At 37.0% G+C, this 19233-nt stretch overlaps 1 protein-coding gene across 2 annotated transcripts in view; it reads left to right on the top strand.

Annotated features, from left to right (window-relative positions):
* Nucleotides 1-9698, top strand: part of LOC111147298 (sarcoglycan epsilon) — a 66844-nt gene extending 57146 nt beyond the window's left edge. Inside the window, exons 10-12 of one of the 2 annotated variants that reach the window (XM_022503258.1) lie at nt 6518-6561; nt 7435-7469; nt 9404-9698. In XM_022503258.1, coding sequence (XP_022358966.1) covers nt 6518-6561; nt 7435-7469; nt 9404-9454 — 130 coding nt within the window. In that variant the 3' untranslated portion in view covers nt 9455-9698. The remainder of the gene's footprint in view (nt 1-6517; nt 6562-7434; nt 7470-9403) is intronic. The other variant, XM_022503260.1, reaches the window with a different exon arrangement.
* Nucleotides 9699-19233: the final 9535 nt, after the last annotated feature.

The raw sequence follows: 19233 nt of genomic DNA, 5'->3' as shown, positions 1-19233 counted from the left end.
CTTTACTATTAAGCAAACTTCAGATTTTTGTTTTTAATAATTTGAGATTTCACTAGTTTTTATTTTATTTTATTTTATTTTATTTTAGATTTTATTTATTTATTTGAGAGAGAGAGAGACAGCATGAGTGGGAGGGGCAGAGGAGGACGGAGAGACTCTCAAGCAGACTCCACGCTGAGTGAGTGTGGATCCTGACTCGGGGCTCGATCCCAGAACCCTGAGATCATGACCTGAGCCAAAACTAAGAGTCGGAGGCTTAACTGATTGCACGACCTAGGTGCCCTATGAGATTTCACTAGTTTTCCCCTTTATGTCCTTCTTCTGTTCCAGGATTTTGTAGAAGACACAATAATTGGTGTATCTCCTTACCTTCCTCTGGCCTGGGCAGTTTTTCGATGTTCCTTGTTTCCCCATGACCTTGACAGCCTTGAAGAGCACTAGCCACATATTCTGTAGAATGTTCCCCATCTCCTAACACAGCCAGGCATTTTGTATCTTTACTTAATCAGTTATCTTTGCAATTCAGTGAGGATGTATTACCATTAACAGTAAGAACTTTTCTCTTTAGGCTGTCCCCTTATTACCATTCATTGCTAGAGATTACATTATAAAATAATTCTTTTTTCTTAATTTATTTTTTATTTTTTTGAGAGAGAGTACATGAGCAGGGTGGGCAGGGGCAGAGGAAGAGGGAATGAGAGAATCTTAAGCAGGCTCCATGCCCAGCAGGGCTCCATCTCCCGACCCTGAGAGAGTGACCTGAGTGGAAATCAAGAGTTGGACGCTCAACCAACTGAACCACCCAGGCACCCCATAAATTCTTAAAAATAAATTTGCTTTGCCCAAAGAATCACTGTTGTGATTAAGGGTTATGTTTTATGCCAAAGATTTAACTTAAAATATATTCTTACAGATTGACTGATGTACCTTGGAAACAAACCTTTGTAATGATTTAAATGAAGAAAATCAAATTTCAGGTCATAGAGTTCTAGGTCCTAAAAGGTAGGTTGAGAGAGATCTAACCTGGTTATTTCTAAATCAAGTTGCAGAGCACACTCACTCTCAGAGCCCTTATGACGCAGATCCCAGGGCCCTAATTCTGTGGGTTTGGAATTTGGTGGACGTGTGAGTCAGGTGGAGCAGGAAAAAGTGTTGAGAATTCCTGAACAAAATACTTGAAGGAGCTGGGTTTGAGGATTTGGGAAACCCAGTGTGGTGGTTTCTTGGGGGTTGGAGGTGGGGAAGGGATGGTTATTCACACTCCTCTACCTGGAGTTTTAAAATGGGAACAGTGGGGGCACCTGGGTGGCTCAGTGGGTTAAGCCGCTGCCTTGGGCTCAGGTCATGATCTCAGGATCCTGGGATCGAGCCCCACATCGGGCTCTCTGCTCAGCAGGGAGCCTGCTTCCTCCTCTCTCTCTGTCTGCCTCTCTGCCTGCTTGTGATCTCTCTCTGTCAGATAAATAAATAAAATCTTAAAAAAAAAAAATGGGAACAGTGTCTATGGATTCCTCCCTAAGAGGTATGTACAGAAGAAAAGTGTGAAAGGGGGTGGTCTGGGTGCTTGACCTAGACTGTGGGGACTATTTGTGGGTTTACTTACCGGTGTCAAGACTTTTCGCTCCTCCTTCAGCTGAATGAGGAAAATGGTGTTAGAGAAGTGAGAGATGAGTACTGATTATTACTGAATGCCAAGCCTCAAAAAATGAAAAATCATTGGGAAATTGTAATTTTGCTCTTTTACGGGAGGCATTGGCTGGAGGATTTCAGATTTTCAATTTTCTAAAAAAGAATTTATTCTAAAATTCGTGATGTATTATGTGTTTTTTTTAGGGAGTAGATCTGCCTTCTTGTCACTCTTTTCTCATACCAACATCCATATCAGTTGATTTTTCCTTAGTGGAAGGCATCTTCATAGAAGATTTTATGCAATGAATAATAGGGAAAAGTGCCCAAACATTTTCTAGAATGATTTTAATTGTCTATATGAAAATTTTCCTTATTCATTGTTCTAAACATGATACCTAATCCAGAGTAATTGGGTCTCCCTCAAAACAGGAGGTAGGTTGTGCTTAATCTTTTATAAATTAACGAATGTAAAACTAGAATCAAATCTTCTAATTAAAGATATAGTAACAAATCATTTTAGCTGTTGTCTGAAGTATTTTTCCATTTGTCTTCCCCTTGTAATAATGAAAACTAATTATGATAAAATTTCATAAATAAAAAATTAGGTTTCAATGAAAGTTAGTATCAGTTAAAGAGAATGTTTTTGGGGAGGGGACCAAGATAATGGTTTTCTGTTGACAAGAAGTGTCAAGCAGCCAAGGATATTTCAGAGCCATTGACCTTTTTTTTTTTTCCCCATTTAATTCAGCAATGGATGCAATATCTCTTTGATGGCTTTTGGTTCGATAGGTTTGTACAGCTTCAGTTTTAAGCCATGGTAGACTTGCTTTGGGCTTTATACAAGTAGGAGAAAATAGCTGAAAGAAATAAGTGAATATCTCCTTTCTCATTTATGTTCTGTGTATGCTCTACACTGATTTCAGTGAAAATTAGGTTTTGAAATTAAAAATTATAGTGACATTTTCCAATTTCTCTGTGTCCTTCCTTCCTTAATCCAAATAATGGATGGTTCTTTACTAAAAGTAGGTAAGGGGCTCAAATTGGCATTTTGTTAGAAAAAAAAATTATAGAAAATTCAAGGGTTAGACAACATCAATTGTGCTGAAATAATTGGGAAATTCCAAAAATATACTACTCTTGTTAAATATATTCCTTATTGTTAAGTGACTCCACACTAATTCAAAAGAGAAGTGTTTTGTATTATGCATAGCCAAACTAATGTCATTTATTTTCAGCTCTGGCACAGATTCTGTGGCTTAATGCAAATCACTTAACCTTTCTCTGCTTTTGAGTCTTCCAGCAAGTTAGAATCTAATGTGTTGATAATCATCCACCTAACTCATAGAATTACTCTACAGGAGATCCAAGAATGTCAAATTACCGTAAATGGTTGTACAAATAATAAATAATTGTGTCCTCCCCCCAAATCACTTATTTATTAATTTGTACATTATTACCTTTGCTTCCTTAAAAAATAAGTTTGTGCAATGAGTAATTTACATAATTGTCTATTTAAATGCATGTAATTAATGGTAGTACAATTAGAAAATAATTAATGCTAATAATTTAGAGAACTCCGGTTTTCTTAAATCTCTTTTTCTATGTAATGTGGTTTACACATAATAATCTTTCCATTAGTCCATTAATAACGTAATCATTCTAAATAGTTGTATGACTTTATAGAGGTCCTTTCATTGAAGGATTAGTGTACCTCCATTTGAAGTCAGCCCCACTCTCCTGTGTAATTGCCTTTAGCGGTGTGTTTTCATTGAAGGTGGAAATGCTTCTTACTGTCCAGTCTGCTTGACTGCAACAGGGTCATTCTTAGGAATTGGGAGTCTCTAGTATCTCAGAAGCAGTGCTCTCATGAGGTACCTCCCTTCAATTTATCAGTGGAATTCACACTTCAAGTATGCCTATCATGGACATTTGAACCCTCTCACATGCACGGGCTCACCTGCACTTGGTTCTGAAAACAGAACCAAGTCTGCCCACCCTGGAGATGCTAGGGATGTTGCTACTCCACACATTTCTTGTCGAGCCCCCCAAAAGATAGGAAAAACAAAAGACCCTGTTAGGCTCCCAAAAGATTAAAGTCATACTGACTTGCACATACTGAATACATAGAAGCACTTTCATAGAACTTATCCATATTGCAGTTGAAGTTGCAAATAGTGCACGTACATCATTGAAATAAACAGTTGGGACATGCACTGCAGGTAATTTTAAATTCCTAAACCCAAGTCATACCATTGCTTTCTCACAGATCTCCAGATTTCTTGCTACCTTCTGTGTGGCACTTTCTCAACCAACGCTTTCTCCTCAAACCTCGCCAAGCCCATTCCTGCTTATACAGTTTAGTGGTGTAGTGGAGAGAAAGAAAATCAGGGGCTAGAGAAGAAATGACAGGGTGGAAATTGACTTTGATCAGTGGTTTTCAAACTGTGTTCCACAGAAGAGTAAGTTGGGCTGGCCAACGGGAGTGAGGGGGCTTCCAACTACTGGCCAAATATTGATTTTGAATTTGGTGTGTCCTTGATTTGGGGCTTTTGAAAGGCTTTCCTTGTCATCTTCAGTATTTTTGTTTTGTCAAAATGTATCGATTTAACCCATTAATCAGCTAGGTAGAGCTAGAGGTGATGGCAAATGAATGTGTGTGTGTGTCTGTGTCTGTGTGTGTCTGTGTGGTATGTGCTTTAATAGTCTCTTAATATAGAATAGATAGGCCCACATTAGTTGTACCTGAGAAGTTAAAACAAAAACCCCCCTCCCAAATGCCCATGAAACTGCTTTTTGACTTCTGTATTAAAGATGTTTGTTTTCCCATCTTTAAATCTAGAACTTATTTCTTCTGTGGTTTATAAATTAATCTTTTTTCTTCCATAATCAAAACCAGTATAAATACATTGTGTGAAGTACTGAAAGAATAAACAGGAAAATAAAACACTCCATAATTTCACACAAGGATAAGTAGGGTTGATAGGTAATAGCAAACAAGAATGTAATTATTGGGGTGAATTATTAAGTAACTTCCTTGAATTGAATTAGAATTGATTTTGCTATTTCCTTAATAATATATTTAAAATAGAGCTGAAAGTCTAAAAATATTACTCAGAGTCATTAACATTCCCATAGATTAATTTAAGGGTATAAATAGTATTTAGCATATATAGCCTTCCACTTTAGATTGTTGTATTTCGAACCTAATATTTGCCTGGCTGAAATGATTCAGATCAGTGGTTTTCAAACTCTGTTTCTTGGAGGTTTCTTAGAAATGCCTTAGGGGCCAGCATGTGGGGCAAAAGAAACAAAGCAGGCGGGATTCCGGCTCCCTTGTTTCAACCCAGGCAACCTCACATTTATCTCTTTTGTACATCAAGAGTTCTGCTTAGGATTTCAATTAAAAGGAATTCCACTGCTGAAGAGAAACAAAAAAACTGAAAACTCCTGGCTTGGATCTAGCCCTACTCTGTAGCAAGGGGCTGACTCCTAGTACAGAATCTAAACTGTACTTTTTTGCAAATGAATTTTAATATTAAAATTTGAAACTAAATGAGTATGAACATTAATAAATGTATGTATTTTATGTGAATCTTTCTAACTATCTGCAGTTGTGCATGTGTTCATTCAAAATCTATTTATTACATGCTTACTGTTGGGAAGACTGAACAAAATAGGGGGTTCTTACTGGTAAGGCACTTTGGGGCCAAGAAACATGATGTGATGAGAAATACAACAACTATCTGCATGTGTATGAAACCACACTATATGGTAACCTAGTAGGGAGGCAGTGCTTTGAGGGTGAGGAGGCTAGAACAAGTGGTACTTGAGATATTTTTTAATTAAAACAAATAATAAGTTAAAATTTTTTTTATTAACATTCCTTGTGGGATAGTTTTAAGTTATAAGAGTAACTCGTGTTCATTGTAACAAACTTTAAACTGAGTTTGCAAGCACAAATGGGAGCAGTTGGGTACAAGAGATAGTCATGGCCATGATGCCAGTGGTTCTATTTCAGGCAGTCAGAGTGGGGGGAGCTCCAGGTAGGGACCCGATATACTGAATATACTGATATTCCTTAATTTTCATAAGGAAGTAATGAAATGTGTGTTGTTTGAATGACGTAATTGGAGTTGTGTCTTAGAAGATTATCTGAGAACAATGTGTACAGCTGATCATAAGGGAGCAAGAATGGAACTAAGGAAAAAATTCAGTTCAGTTGCAAAGTTCCAAGTAAGAAAGGGTGATGGCTTCAACTAACACAGGTGGGAAGAAGAGGACAGATACAAAGAGAGACTGAGGAGCATCGTCCAGAGTTCCCAAGATTGGGATGTAGGAAGGGAAGGAGGGGAGGGTCGATGATGACTTCTGCATCTTCACTAGTACAGTTGGGTGGATGGCCAGTGTCATTGCCTGGGCAGGGATAGAAGAGCATAGTTTTGGCATAATGAATGAAGATGGGTATGTATGTGTTCGGGGAGAGGGTGTGAGTGTGTTTATATGTTCTAGACCTGGATCTAAAAGTGTACGTGTTCTAAGTGCAAGCCCTGGGGTCCCTGGGTTCACATCTTTATCTGCCACTTCTTAGCTATGTAGCCTTGGACCTCTAAGCCTGTTTGTAAGTTGGGAAAAATAATACCTACCTCATAGGGTTGTTGTGAGGTAGAGCATAGTGTTCAGTAGGAGCTTTCTGAATGTTATCAAATATTATTATTTATCTTCCTCAGACCTTAGGTTTCTCATGCATGAACTCATGGTGGTAGGCTGGGTTAGATGATTTCTGGGATCTTCTTAGGTATAAAATTTTTCATTCTAGTAGGTCTGCTGCTGTCTGTTTGTATGTGTATAAACAAACACCGTTTTACTCAAAAATGTCAATCATTTCTAGGAACTTGCCACATCAGACTCAGATTCCCCAACAGCAGACTACAGGTAAGTACTAAAAGTAGTAAGTTGATATTAATGTATGAAGCTAACAGATTAAGAGACTATTATAGTACCACATAATTTATGAACCTTTAGCTGCATTGACTAAAGCAAAACAGTTGTGTCATTCCTTAATCAGAGTTAGAACCTCAGAATAATAGCTTAGATTATTGCATAGATTGGCATCAGAGTGATAAACACAGGGTAAATGATCTTAGAGCAAAAGCATCCATGGAGGTCCTGTCTAATTAAGGAAGACTGAATAAAATTCCCTTCCTTCAGCGAAGCTCCCTATTCTTCCCCTTGGTATGAAAGATCTTAGCTTGGATGCATCCAGGATTTGTCTCAGTAAGTGAGCAGCTTGAAACTGACTCTTACAAAAGGAAACCATTGTGACTAATCACTGAGGCTTCAGGGGGATAAATGAGAAATGGTTGGCCTGGTTTTAATGCCACTTTAAAAAGCTGTTATAACATGACCGGTGACAACAAGATGGCGGATGATTCTCCCTTGACTATTCTATTTCCCTAAGACTTGCTTTAAGTTTATTTCTTTCAAGTGTCCCTAAAAAATTTCCACAGCCAATTATTTCATTCATCTAGGTACCAAGTAGATAACTTATTCATGATTGTCTTCTAATTAGTGGTTGATTCCTAGTTCTAATTGCCAGGCAACCAGTAATGCCTTTTGTGGCTCTCTTGGAAAAGCAAGAGAATTTTTAAAAATGTAAGTTGGATGTGGAATTCTGAGTGTGAATAGTGGTATTGTAGTAGGGAAGCTATTAAGTAAGTCTCTTAAAAACTTTAGGCACATATAGAAATTTATTGGATGTTTTCATTCAAAAATTATTTTCTCTATTACTGCTTTCGGGAATTTAAGGAGATTTTCGTTTGACAACTTTTCAAAGATTTGAGGCAAGTATAATAAAATTGTTCTCCAGATTTTAATTACGAGATAATGTTTATCAGAATTTTCCCCTACAGTTTTGATCACTTGTTTTAATTAAATGCTAACATGTTTCAACAAGGGTGTTCAATATATTGATGTCATGGTGCTACTGTGTAAGCATTCAGGAGATTGATGAAGGAACAAACTTAGTTATAAAATATCTGTTACCTAAAGAGCAAAGACAAAAAACAAATCCCTATTAGCACTAATTGCCTGGTTTTTTGTTTTTTGTTTTTTTAAGAAGAAAACATTTAAAGGAATATTTCTACATTTCCTTCATTAAATTCATAAACTTCTAACTCTTCTAAGATGCCTTTCCTCTGATTCTTAATTATTTCATGCAAGGCGTGAGTAGAAGGGAGACAGTTTCTAGTAAAACAGTAAATAATTTATTTGTGTGTTTAAAAAATCCAGATTTTACTTATTGTCCCTTAGAGGAAATAAGGGAGCCTGAGTAGATGATATTAGAGAGACATATTTGATAGCGGTATAGATTTTCAGCAAGTAGACTTGTTAATGTGCTAGTTTTTAGTAATAGGCAGCATTTATAACTACAAGGACAGTTTATGCTTGAGCAAATGGGGTAAGAGCCAAAGAATTTCCCTGGGGGATATTTAGGTTGTTCCACCCAATTTTTTAGATTATTTTTCTGAAATAGATTTTGGGGAGCAGGCGTTTTTCTTGAGTCAAGGAAGCTTTGATCTCCTTTTTAGTTAATGCGATAGCCTATTACCTCCGTGTTTTCTTATATTTTTTCTGTAATTTGGACCACATTATGGACTAAAGTGCACTATCTCTTCTTGGTTGTTTTCTTCTTGTCATTGTTGTTTTCGATGAGTCCCCAAAGTATCTAAGTGCTAAAGGGAGAGAGACCACCCTAGCATTTTTTTGTAATTATGATAGATTGTTGTGTTTCTGTCTCTGATAAACGTACAACCAAGTGGAGTTTTGCTTCCCGGAGAGAAGAGCTGAATGGGCAGGTTACATTCCTTATTCCCATTCTGTTTGTTTGAATGAAAAATAATTTGTTTTTCAGTTTCCAAGTTATTCTGCTCTGTATGCACATCCACGGACTTAGTGCTCTTTATGTATTTTCCTGGGTACAACAGCTTTTCCTGGTCATCCCAGTACCACAAAGAGGCACCCACATTTGAAATCATAATTTGCTCTTTCCAAGTACCTCAAAGCACTATGCGAGGTCACAGTTTTCTTTATGAAGACAATTTAAACACAGGGTTTGTCTCTTGGATACCAAGTAATTTTATTTGTAGCTACTCATATGGAATTTGCAGGAAGAGTATATTTTGAAGTTTGTTTTATTTAGTTAATTTTTTCTTTTCTTTCTTTCTTTTTTTTTTTTTTTAAATGATCACCAAAAGTTTAAGAAATAAACTAGCTGCTGGTGTTGTAATCCTGGACTTAAGCTCTCGCTGGGATAATAGAGCAGTTACAGGCCAACAATAGCACTGCCTTTTGGACGAGGCCCAAGTCATTAGGTTTGATGCCCCTTCAGGTTTTCTCATTTTCTTTGCCCTTCCAGCCCACACGATATTTTCTAAAAAGCCACGATTAAAAGGTACAGTCCTACGTCCTGCAGTCAACCCCATTCTTTTTGTTTACTGTGGGAGGAATTTTCAGACCATACCTTCTGAGAGGTACAAACCATTAACGGCTTTGGCCTAAGAAGGAAAGGACTGATTTAGAATTTTTCTTTCTTTCTTTCTTTCTTTCTTTCTTTCTTTCTTTCTTTCTTTTAATACAGAGAAAGAATGTCAACATAATTCCTTTAAATTGCATTAAGAAGATAGAAAATTACTCCTTGTCATATTTTGTTTCGCTCAAAATCTAAGTGTCTGCACCCTGTCTAACTCATGCACATGTTCGTTCTTCCACACTCCAGGTAAATGGTATCCCTGAAGAAAGGAAACTGACTGAAGCAATGAATTTGTAATCAGCCAGCATAGCAGTTATATCTCATTTCTTCTCTTTTCCACTAATGCATGAGCTTTTCTGAAATATGGTGTGCATGTCGACAGTATTAAGTCTGTAGCGAATAATACAATATAACTTTCATTTTACTAATGTATTTTTTTTTGTACTTAAAGCATTTTTGACAATTTGTAAAACATTGATGACTTTATATTTGTTACAAATAAAAAGGGACCTTTAAAATAAATATTATTAATGAAGCTTAATGTTGGGTAAAATTTATTTCAGAAAATATTTGATTGCCTTCTATATTGTAGGAATCTTCTGTTGCTAGGAACAGGTTCATGTGGTCATTCTTTATTCAGTAAGATTTTATTAAGCATATTCTATAAATACAGAACATATCTATGCTCTGGGTTCCAGGTGAGCAACCCATTTAAATAATGCTGGATCCTTATGGCATGTCTCAATATGTTCTTTTATATATTCTTTCCTGGAGTGTTTTAAGGTAGACTTGGTCTTAAGGTAGATTTGGTTATGGATCTGATGATACCTTGTTTATGAAGGATGGCCTGGGCTACATAATTACTTGGTTCCATGATCAGATACTTGTTTTTATGAGCAAGCCTAGAGCTGTTACTCAAAAAGAGAACAGTTACCTGCTGTTGGTGGCATGAATTAGATCCAAACCCCTGAGCTTACCTGTAATAACACTACTTTCAGGAGTTTCCTCATACCATAGTGGTCTGCTTCATACATCGTGAATACTGTTGGTTAAAATGCAGTTATCAGACCAACTCACAGGGCTACTCTTGTTGTAGGCTAGACCAGCTCTGGGCAGATTTCTGTGTTACTAGTTAGTCAAAGGATACACAGATGCTATGTTAATCTGATTCCAAAATCTAAAAAGACTCCCTGTTACCACTGTATGCAACAAGGTGTCTTTCACTTAGGGGTAATAATCACTTAGGGGCATTGGAACCTCTCCCCCTCCAGCCCCAATGCCAAGGACATGATAACTTAACAGAGGGTATAGGAATAAAAATATAAGATAAATCTTTAGGTTCTTTGATTTCCTAAAGATTTATCTTATGTTTTTATTCCTTCCCAAAACAAATAGAACTTGCTGTTCTTCAGGACCTAACAGCTTGAGGTTGTAAATATAATAGGTGAGGTTCAAGTCCTAGCAGGAAAGGTTGCCATGACTCCAGATGACTAGATTGTGACACAGTGGCAGAGAATTAACAAACTGTTGCTCCTTTCACTGAAATCAAGCAGGATCTGGGAAGTCCAAGTAAACAGGAACAATAATAAGTGATGCACAAATAAGGAACTAGAGATCAAGTGTTAGGAACTTTATTCATCTCTTCTCAGAAAGAGATCACTGTGAAGGTTGGAAAATGCAGTTGGAGTTAGCACTGGTTTTTGCACTGACCATATTAAGGAATTGAATGGGATAAAAATTATTAGTCAGCATCTCACAAATTGGCAATTATTGCCTTAGTCTCTGCAATTCTCTCTGAAAAATGATCTTGCCTCTGACTTAATATTTTGATGGGGACTAGTGATGTTGAACATTTTTTTCATGTGTCTGTCAGCCATTTGTATGTCATCTTTGGAGAAATGTCTGTTCATGTCTTCTGCCCATTTCTTGACTGGATTATTTGTTTATGTGTTAAGTTTAATAAGTTCTTTATAGATCTTGGATAACAGTCCTTTATCTGAAATATTATTTGCAAGTATCTTCTCCCATTCTGTGGGTTGCCTCTTAGTTTTGTTGACTGTTTCCTTTGTTGTGCAGAAGGTTTTTATCTTGATAAAGTCCCAATAGTTCATTTTTGCCTTTGTTTCCTTTGCCTTCGGAAATATGTCTAGCAAAGAATTTGCTGCAGCTGAGGTCGAAGAGGTTGCTGCCTGTGTTCTCCTCTAGGATTTTGATGGATTACTGTCTCACATTTAGGTCTTTCATCCATTTTAAGTCTATTTTTGTGTATGATGTAAGGAAATGGTCCAGTTTCATTCTTCTACATGTGGCTGGCCAATTTTCCCAACACCATTTGTTGACGAGACTGTCTTTTTTCCTTTGGATGTTCTTTTGTGCCTCATTAAAGAGTAGTTGACGATAGAGTTGAGGGTTCATTTCTGGGATCTCTATTCTATTCCATTGCTCTATGTCTCTGTTTTTGTGCCAGTACCATATTGTCTTGATGATTATAGCTTTGCAGTAGAGCTTGAAGTCTGGCATTGTGATGCCACCAACTTTGGTTTTCTTTTTCAACATTTGTCTGGCTATTCAGGATCTTTTCTGATTCCATATACATTTTGGGATTATTTATTCCAGCTCAGTGAAAAAAGTTGATGGTATTTTGACAGGGATTTCACTGAATGTGTAGATTGCTCTAGGTAGCTTGGACATTTTCACAATATTTGTTCTTCCAATCCATGAGCATAGAGTGTTCTTCCATTTTTTTTGTCTTCCTCAATTTCTTTCATGAGTGTTCTATAGTTTTCTGAGTATAATCCTTTGCCTCTTTGGTTAGGCTTATTCCTAGGTATTTTATAATTTTGGGTGCAATTATAAATGGGATTGACTCCTTAATTTCTCTTTCTTCTGTCTTGTTGTTGGTGTATAGAAATGCATCTGATTTCTGTGCATTAATTTTATATCCTCCCTTTGCTGAATTTCTGTAGGAGTTCTAGCAATTTGGGGGTGGGGTCTTTTGGGTTTTCTACAGAGTTTCATGTCATCTGCAAAGAAAGAGAATTTTGGAGGGCGTGGTGAAAGGTGGGGTGAGCTTGGTGGTGGGTATTGTGGAGGGCACGTATTGCATAGAGCACTGGGTGTGGTGTACAAACAATGAATTTTGCAAATTTTAAAAAATTATAAAAATTTAAAAAATTTTTTTAAAAATGAGAGTTTGAGCTCTTTGATGATTTGGATGCCTTTTATTTCTTTTGGTGGTCTGATTGCTGAGGCCAGTACTTCTAGTACTCTGTTGAACAGTAGTGGTCATAGTGGACATCTCTGCCATGTTCCTGACCTTAGGGATAAAGCTCTCAGTTTTTCACCACTGAGAAGGATATTCATTGTGTGCTTTTCATAGATAGCTTTTATGATATTGAGGTATGCTCCCTCTATCACTACGCTGTGAAGAGTTTTAATCAAGAAAGGATGCTGTACTTTGTCAAATGTTTTTCTGCATCTATTGAGAGGATCATATGGTTCTTGTCCTTTCTTTTATTAAAGTAGTGTATCACACCGATTTGGTGTTGAACCACCCTTGCATCCCAGGAATAAATCCCACTTGGTCTTGGTGAATAATCCATTTAATGTACTGTTGGATCCTATTGGCTAGTATCTTGGTGAGAATTTTTGCATCCATGTTCACCAGGGATATTGGTCTGTAATTCTTTTCAGTGGGGTCTTTGTCTGATTTTGGGATCAAGATAATGCTGGCCTCATAGAAAGAGTCTGCAAGTTTTCCTTGCATTTCTATTTTTTGAAACAGCTTCAGAAGAATAGGCATTAATTCTTCTTTAAATGTTGGGTATAATTCCCCTTGGGAAGCCATCTGGCCTTGGGCTCTTGTTGGGAGATTTTTGATTACTGCTTCAATTTCCTTGCTGGTTATGGATCTGTTTGGGTTTTCTATTTCTTCCTGTTTAAGTTTTGGTAGTTTATATGTTTCTGGGAATGCATCCATTTCTTCCAGATGGCCTAATTTGTTGGCATTGAGTTGCTCATATTATGTTCTTATATATTGTTTGTATTTCATTGGTGTTGGTTGTGATCTTTCCTCTTTCAATCATGATTTTTATTTATTTAAGTCCTTTCTCTTTTCTTTTTGCTAAGTCTAGCCAGGGTTTTATCAATCTTATTAATTCTTTCAAGGAATCAGTTCCTACTTTCCTTGCTCAGTTCTACTGTTCTTTTGGTTTCTAGTTCTTTGATTTCTGCTCTAATCTTTATTAATTCTCTTCTCTTGCTGGGTTTAGGCTTTATTTGCTGTTCTTTCTCCAGATCCTTTAGGTGTAAATTAAGGTTGTGTAATTGAGACCTTTCTTGTTCCTTGAGGAAGGCTTGTATTGCTATGTACTTTACTCTTAGGACCGCTTTTGCTGCATCCCAAAGATTTTGAACATTTATGTTTTCATTTTTGTTTCCGTGAATTTTTAAAACTTTTAAAATTTCCTGGTTGAACCATTCATTCTTTAGTAGCATGCTCTTAAACTTCATGAAATACAATTAAAGTATAGAATGTAACTGTAAAAGTGAAAATTAAAAGAAGATTTTTTAAAAGAGTTGATAAATTGGTTGAAAAAAGAAAGAGAAAAAAATTAAATTTGAAAGACTAAAGAATCATTGGGGAAAAAATCATGAATTCTATGTGCTATTTGCCCTAGCACTGGAGTTTTGCAGTTCTCATTGATTGGTGAACTTGGTCTTGGCTGGATGTTCTTGCTGATCTTCTGGGGGAGAGGCCTATTGCAATGATTCTCAAGTGTCTTTGCCTGAGGCAGAACTGTACTGCCCTTGCCAGGGGCCAGGCTAAGTAATCTGATCAGGTTTGCTCCAGGTAGCTTTTGTTCCCTGGAAGCTTTCCGTACAGCTTTGGAGGACAAGAATGAAAATGGTGTCCTCCCATCTCTGGCCCCAGAGCCAAAAACTTGGGGCCCCACTCCTCAATGTACTCTTAGGGAAAAGCAGTCAATCACTCCTGCCTCCCTGGTCTCCATCAGTATTCCATGCTCATTTGGCCTGTGACTGAGCATTTCTGTCTCAAGCAGATGACCCTGCTTTGAGTCTCCAAACCCTGTAGGCTGCTGTGGTGTACCTATGGACTTCTAAAAGTTCTGATTTTGTACACTGTTGCCCTGTCATTTGCTGGTAGCCGGCTAATGGAGGCTCCATCCTCCCATGGTCTATCTTCCCATATATTGCCTTGGATTCATTTCTCTGCACCTCCTACCTTGCAGAAAGTGGTCACTTTTCTATTTGTAGCATTGCAGCTATTCTTTTCTTAGATCTCTGATTGAATTCACAGATGTTCAGAATGATTTGATAGCTATCTAGCTGAATTCCTGGGTCCAGACGAAATTAAGGTCTCCTGCTCCTCTGCCATTTTGGACTCCAACTAAATCATCTCACTTTACATTCAGTTAATAGACTGTAGTTCATCTTAGGTAATTTGCCATGTCGTTTTCATACTGGTGTTTATATTTGTAAAACTGTGGCAGCCATGGGGATGTGCTGCTTGAATCTTCCTTCAGGGAAGAATTTACCATTCAGCTACAAAAAGAATGGTTAACAGCCAGCTGCCAGTCATTAGCACCTTCAGGATCTGCCATGTCCTTTGAACAGAGGAACTTTTCCTGGGCAGCCACCCTCTTGCCATGGCTGAGCATGGTGTCAGTACTAGGGCCTAGGACTCCTCTAATGGGAAATCTTTACTCTGGAGCTCCCTGGTAGGTTGGCTGAGAGCCTCAAGTTTGCATTGCAGTTGGATGACCTCCTTGCCTAATCTTGCTTCCTCTCCACCAGCAACCCTTTTAGAGAGCTCAGATCCCCAGCATGGATTGAAGATTTCCCTTCAGTTCAAAATAATAATGAGAGCTGATTAGAGCTCCTTTACAAATATAGAATAGAAGTCTCTGTGTCCTAGAACACATGACTTTTTTTTTTTTTTTTTTTGGTGAAGATTTTATATATATAAGAAGCCAAAATAGGAAAGTGTCAATCTTTAAAGTGGATTTTATTGAATCAGAAATCTGTTTACTAGTTACCACCTCAGTAACTAATGTATTGTTTGTTTTTGCACCATTTTCAAACAATATGTAATTCCTTTCTAATCAACTGGGAATCAAGTTGATTGCTTTTATAGAACAAATTCACAAAAGACAGCACTCCAATGGAAATTTTGAATTAGTTTGGTTTCTCTAAAACAGTTTATAAATTTGGGCATGATCCCAGGAAGCCACAATGTGAAAGCAGAAAGATTGAGGAGGTGAAGAGGTTCTGGAGGAAAGCCCACATAGAGTATGTTATTGATCTGGCTGTTGTTCTAGAAAGTAGAACTCTGTTCTACTGGGGATATGCTAAGGAACTGTGTAGAATACACCTCAGAGGGGTGCCTGAGTGGCTCAGTTGTTGAGTGGCTGCCTTCAGCTCAGGTCATGATCCCAGAGTCCCAGCATCGAGATCTGTATCAGGCTCCCAACTCCATGGGGAATCTGCTTCTCTCTCTGACCCTCCCCCTTCTCATGCTCTCTCTCTCATGCTCTCTCGCAAATAAATAAAATCTTAAAAAAAAAAAAAAGAATACACCTCAAAATTTCCCTTCAAAGTGATAAGAGATTTAGATTTTCATCCATGAACTCACCATCCTGCAGCTGAGTTGCTCCATGGGGCATTAACTCTCCTGTACTCCTGGGCTTTTGTTGTGACTGGGCCAAACAAGATCCCAGTGTTCTGGAGTAAATCCTGGAGCAGGGAAGCTGAGACATGTTATGGAAACTCAAGGTGAGAAAAGAAAGCTAAATAAGCTGTTAGTCAGATGTCTTGATCAAGCAAGGGACACTACTGGATTTTGCACAATATCATTGGTATGCAATGTTGAAAGGCAATTACTATCATCTGAACTTACCGGTTAACATTTCAATTTGCAGTGGGACAAAACCATTGACACATAACCTAAAAGTCAACTTGTGATATACATGATGGTCATACTTAAAAGAGAATGGCTTGATGAATTTTTGCTCTATGCTAAAAACTCATGCCAGGAGAGGATGGATTTTTATTTGGGGAAGAATTATTTGGTAAGCTGTGCTGATACGACAAAAATATCCCTGAAATCACAGCGGCTTAACACAATAAAACACTATTCACTCACATCACAGGTCAGTCTTCCTCCATCCTGTATGCCATATGATCTGGAACACATGGTATCCAGGATTTCTATGGGAAAGGAAATGAGAGTTGAAGTGTCACATGGGATGTTTTTCAGAGCTTGTCTTCAAAATGGCTCCCCTCATTTTCATCTATACTCTATTATCTGGCAATGTCATGTTCTCCAAAGGTAATTGCTGTGGATGCTGGGAAATATAGTCTTCCTGTGCACTTAGGAAGAGGAAATGGTGTGGTAAACATGAGCATTGTTTTGCCACACATGTGGACTGGGCAAAACATGTAATTAGTGATTATGAACTAATTGATGTATATAACAATGAAGGATATAATTACACGAATAAATAGTTCTATTGTTCCCAATAACCTCAATTATGAGTTAGAACTTCCAATTGGAAATAAAAACAACAGCTACTACAAAGAAATGGACTAGATATAATAAACTAGATAAACAAATTTTGGAGAAATATTGCATTAAATTCTTGTAGAAAAACATATGATTATAGTTTCACAATCCCTTATCTGGAATTCCTAAATCCAAAGACTTCAATTTCTTCAAGAGTTCACAGCAAATCTATCTAATGGTAGAATCTGACCGGAACAAAAATGAAATTTATCTTTCTTAATCCCACTTGGTGTGATGCTTTGCTATAAAACATTAACATTTTGCTACATGGCTTTGCCCTTACCCTACTGAGTATATTATGTAATGTAAGTATTACATTTATGAAATCTGAAAATAATTAAATACCAAAATACATGTGGTCCCAAGAGTTTCCAATAATGTACTGTAGACTTATACTACTAGTTTTGTAAATGTCATGTTAATTTTTTATATGACGTTTATACAATAAGCTTATTTTTATTACCTAAATTTGGGGTTCCATGTGTGTTCCTAAAGCAAATTAATGGGTAAAAAAATGAGAGAAGATTGAAATAAACTGGTCTAACAGAATAATATACCTCCTAGTTCTATCCACTGAGAGGACCTAGAAGCAATAATACTCCACAAAACCAAGCACTCAAATTTTGGTTTCTAGGAGACAGGGCTTCAGAAAAGAAAGGATAGATGAGCCCAGAACCCAGAAAATAAGAAAAAGAATAATGGAGATTTATCAAAAGTATTCAGGAACCAGCTAGATGGGGCTTAGCTCACACTAGTCAAATGTGGGACAATTATTAAATACAGTAATATAATCTATAGATAAAGTAAGATCCCTGAAACTATTTTGATATAAATAAATAAATGAGTAAACAAATAATTACCACTGAGGATAAACACTTTTTTTCCCATAATGTTCTGGCCATCTTATTATTATTGTGGTAAAAAAAATAACATTAAATTTATCATTTTAACCATTTTTAAGTATACATATGAATGTTGTGCAACAGATCTCTAGAAATTTTTCATCTTTCAATTGAACCCATTATATGCACTGTATATACCACTAAACACTGATTTATTCTCTCCCTTTCCCCAGCCCTTGGCAAACCTCTTTCTACATTTTGTTTCTACAATTTTGGCTATTTTAGCTAATTCCTATCATGGGAGTCATATAGTATCTGTCCTTCTATGACTGGCTTATTTCACTTAGCCTAATGTCTTTGAGGTTCAACCATATTATAGCTTGTGACAGGATTTCCTTCCTTTTTGGTGGTATAATATTTAATTTTATGTCTATATTACATTTTCTTTATCCATTCATCTATTAATGGACATTTGGGTTGCTTCTACCTTTGGGCTATTAAAAGTAATGGAGCAGGGGCACCTGGGTGGCTCAGTTGTTGGGTGTCTGCCTTCGGCTCAGGTCATGATCTCAGGGTCCTGGGATCGAGCCCTGCATTGGGCTCCCTGCTCAGCAGAAAGCCTGCTTCTCCCTCTCCCACTCCCCATGCTTGTGCTCTCTCACTGTATATGTCTCTCTCTGTCAAATGAATAAATAAAATCTTAAAAAAAAAAAGTAATGGAGCAATGAACATGTGCAAATATCTCTTTGAGATCCTGTTTTTATCACTATACCTTAGCATTGGCATGGGGAAAATAGTCCCTCTACTGTAAAGATACCTGGAAAACACTTCAACCAAATGATCAAAGCTACCATCACCAGTAATAGGACAAACTGATCTTGTGTGTCTCCTGATCTGATGTACCAATAAGAACCACCATTTCTAAAAAAAAACAAAAAAAAACCAAAAAAAACCAAAAAACCCACCATTTCTGTGGTATTCCTGCCAAAAATGCATGCCCTGAACCTAAATCTTACTATATAAAACTTAAATATATACTACAAACTAACTGGCCTTACTCTTCAAAAGTATCGAGCTCATGGAGATACAGACAGAAACTCCACATTTAAGGAGACTAAAGTGACATTACAACCAATACAATGTTTGATTTTGGACTGGAATTCTCAGCTTTTTTAGAAAATAAATTGTATACATAGATGAATGGATATATTGATAGACATGATAAAGTAAGTGTGGTAAAATATTAACATCTGGTAAATTTGATTATATGGGAATAGTGGTATTATATTTAAAAGTTTTTGCAAATCTGAACTTAATCTCAAAAAATTCTTGAAAATAACATGTTAACTAAAATATGAAGAATGGATAAAAAGGCAAGAAATTAACGCAGAGGAAAAAAGAGCAAATGTTCAGGAATACAACGGGGAAGAGGAAACGGCTAGAAGAGTTTGTCTTTGAGAAATATTTTACACGCAGAATTGATAGGATTTGCTGACAGATTGGAAATGTGGGGGAAAGGAGGAATCAAGATGACTTCCAGAGTTATGGTCTTAGTTCCTGGGTCTATTTTTTGATCCATTTACTGAGTTTGAGAAGTCTGGGCAAAAATATCTCAAAGATAAAGTCAAGAGCTCAGTTTTGAACTTTTT

The sequence above is a fragment of the Enhydra lutris genome, unplaced genomic scaffold (assembly GCF_002288905.1).
Source record: "Enhydra lutris kenyoni isolate GAN:26980312 unplaced genomic scaffold, ASM228890v2 scaffoldscaffold16, whole genome shotgun sequence".
Taxonomy (NCBI): domain Eukaryota; kingdom Metazoa; phylum Chordata; class Mammalia; order Carnivora; family Mustelidae; genus Enhydra; species Enhydra lutris.
Note: the sequence above shows the minus strand (reverse complement) of the source record. Positions and strands in the feature narration are given on the sequence as shown.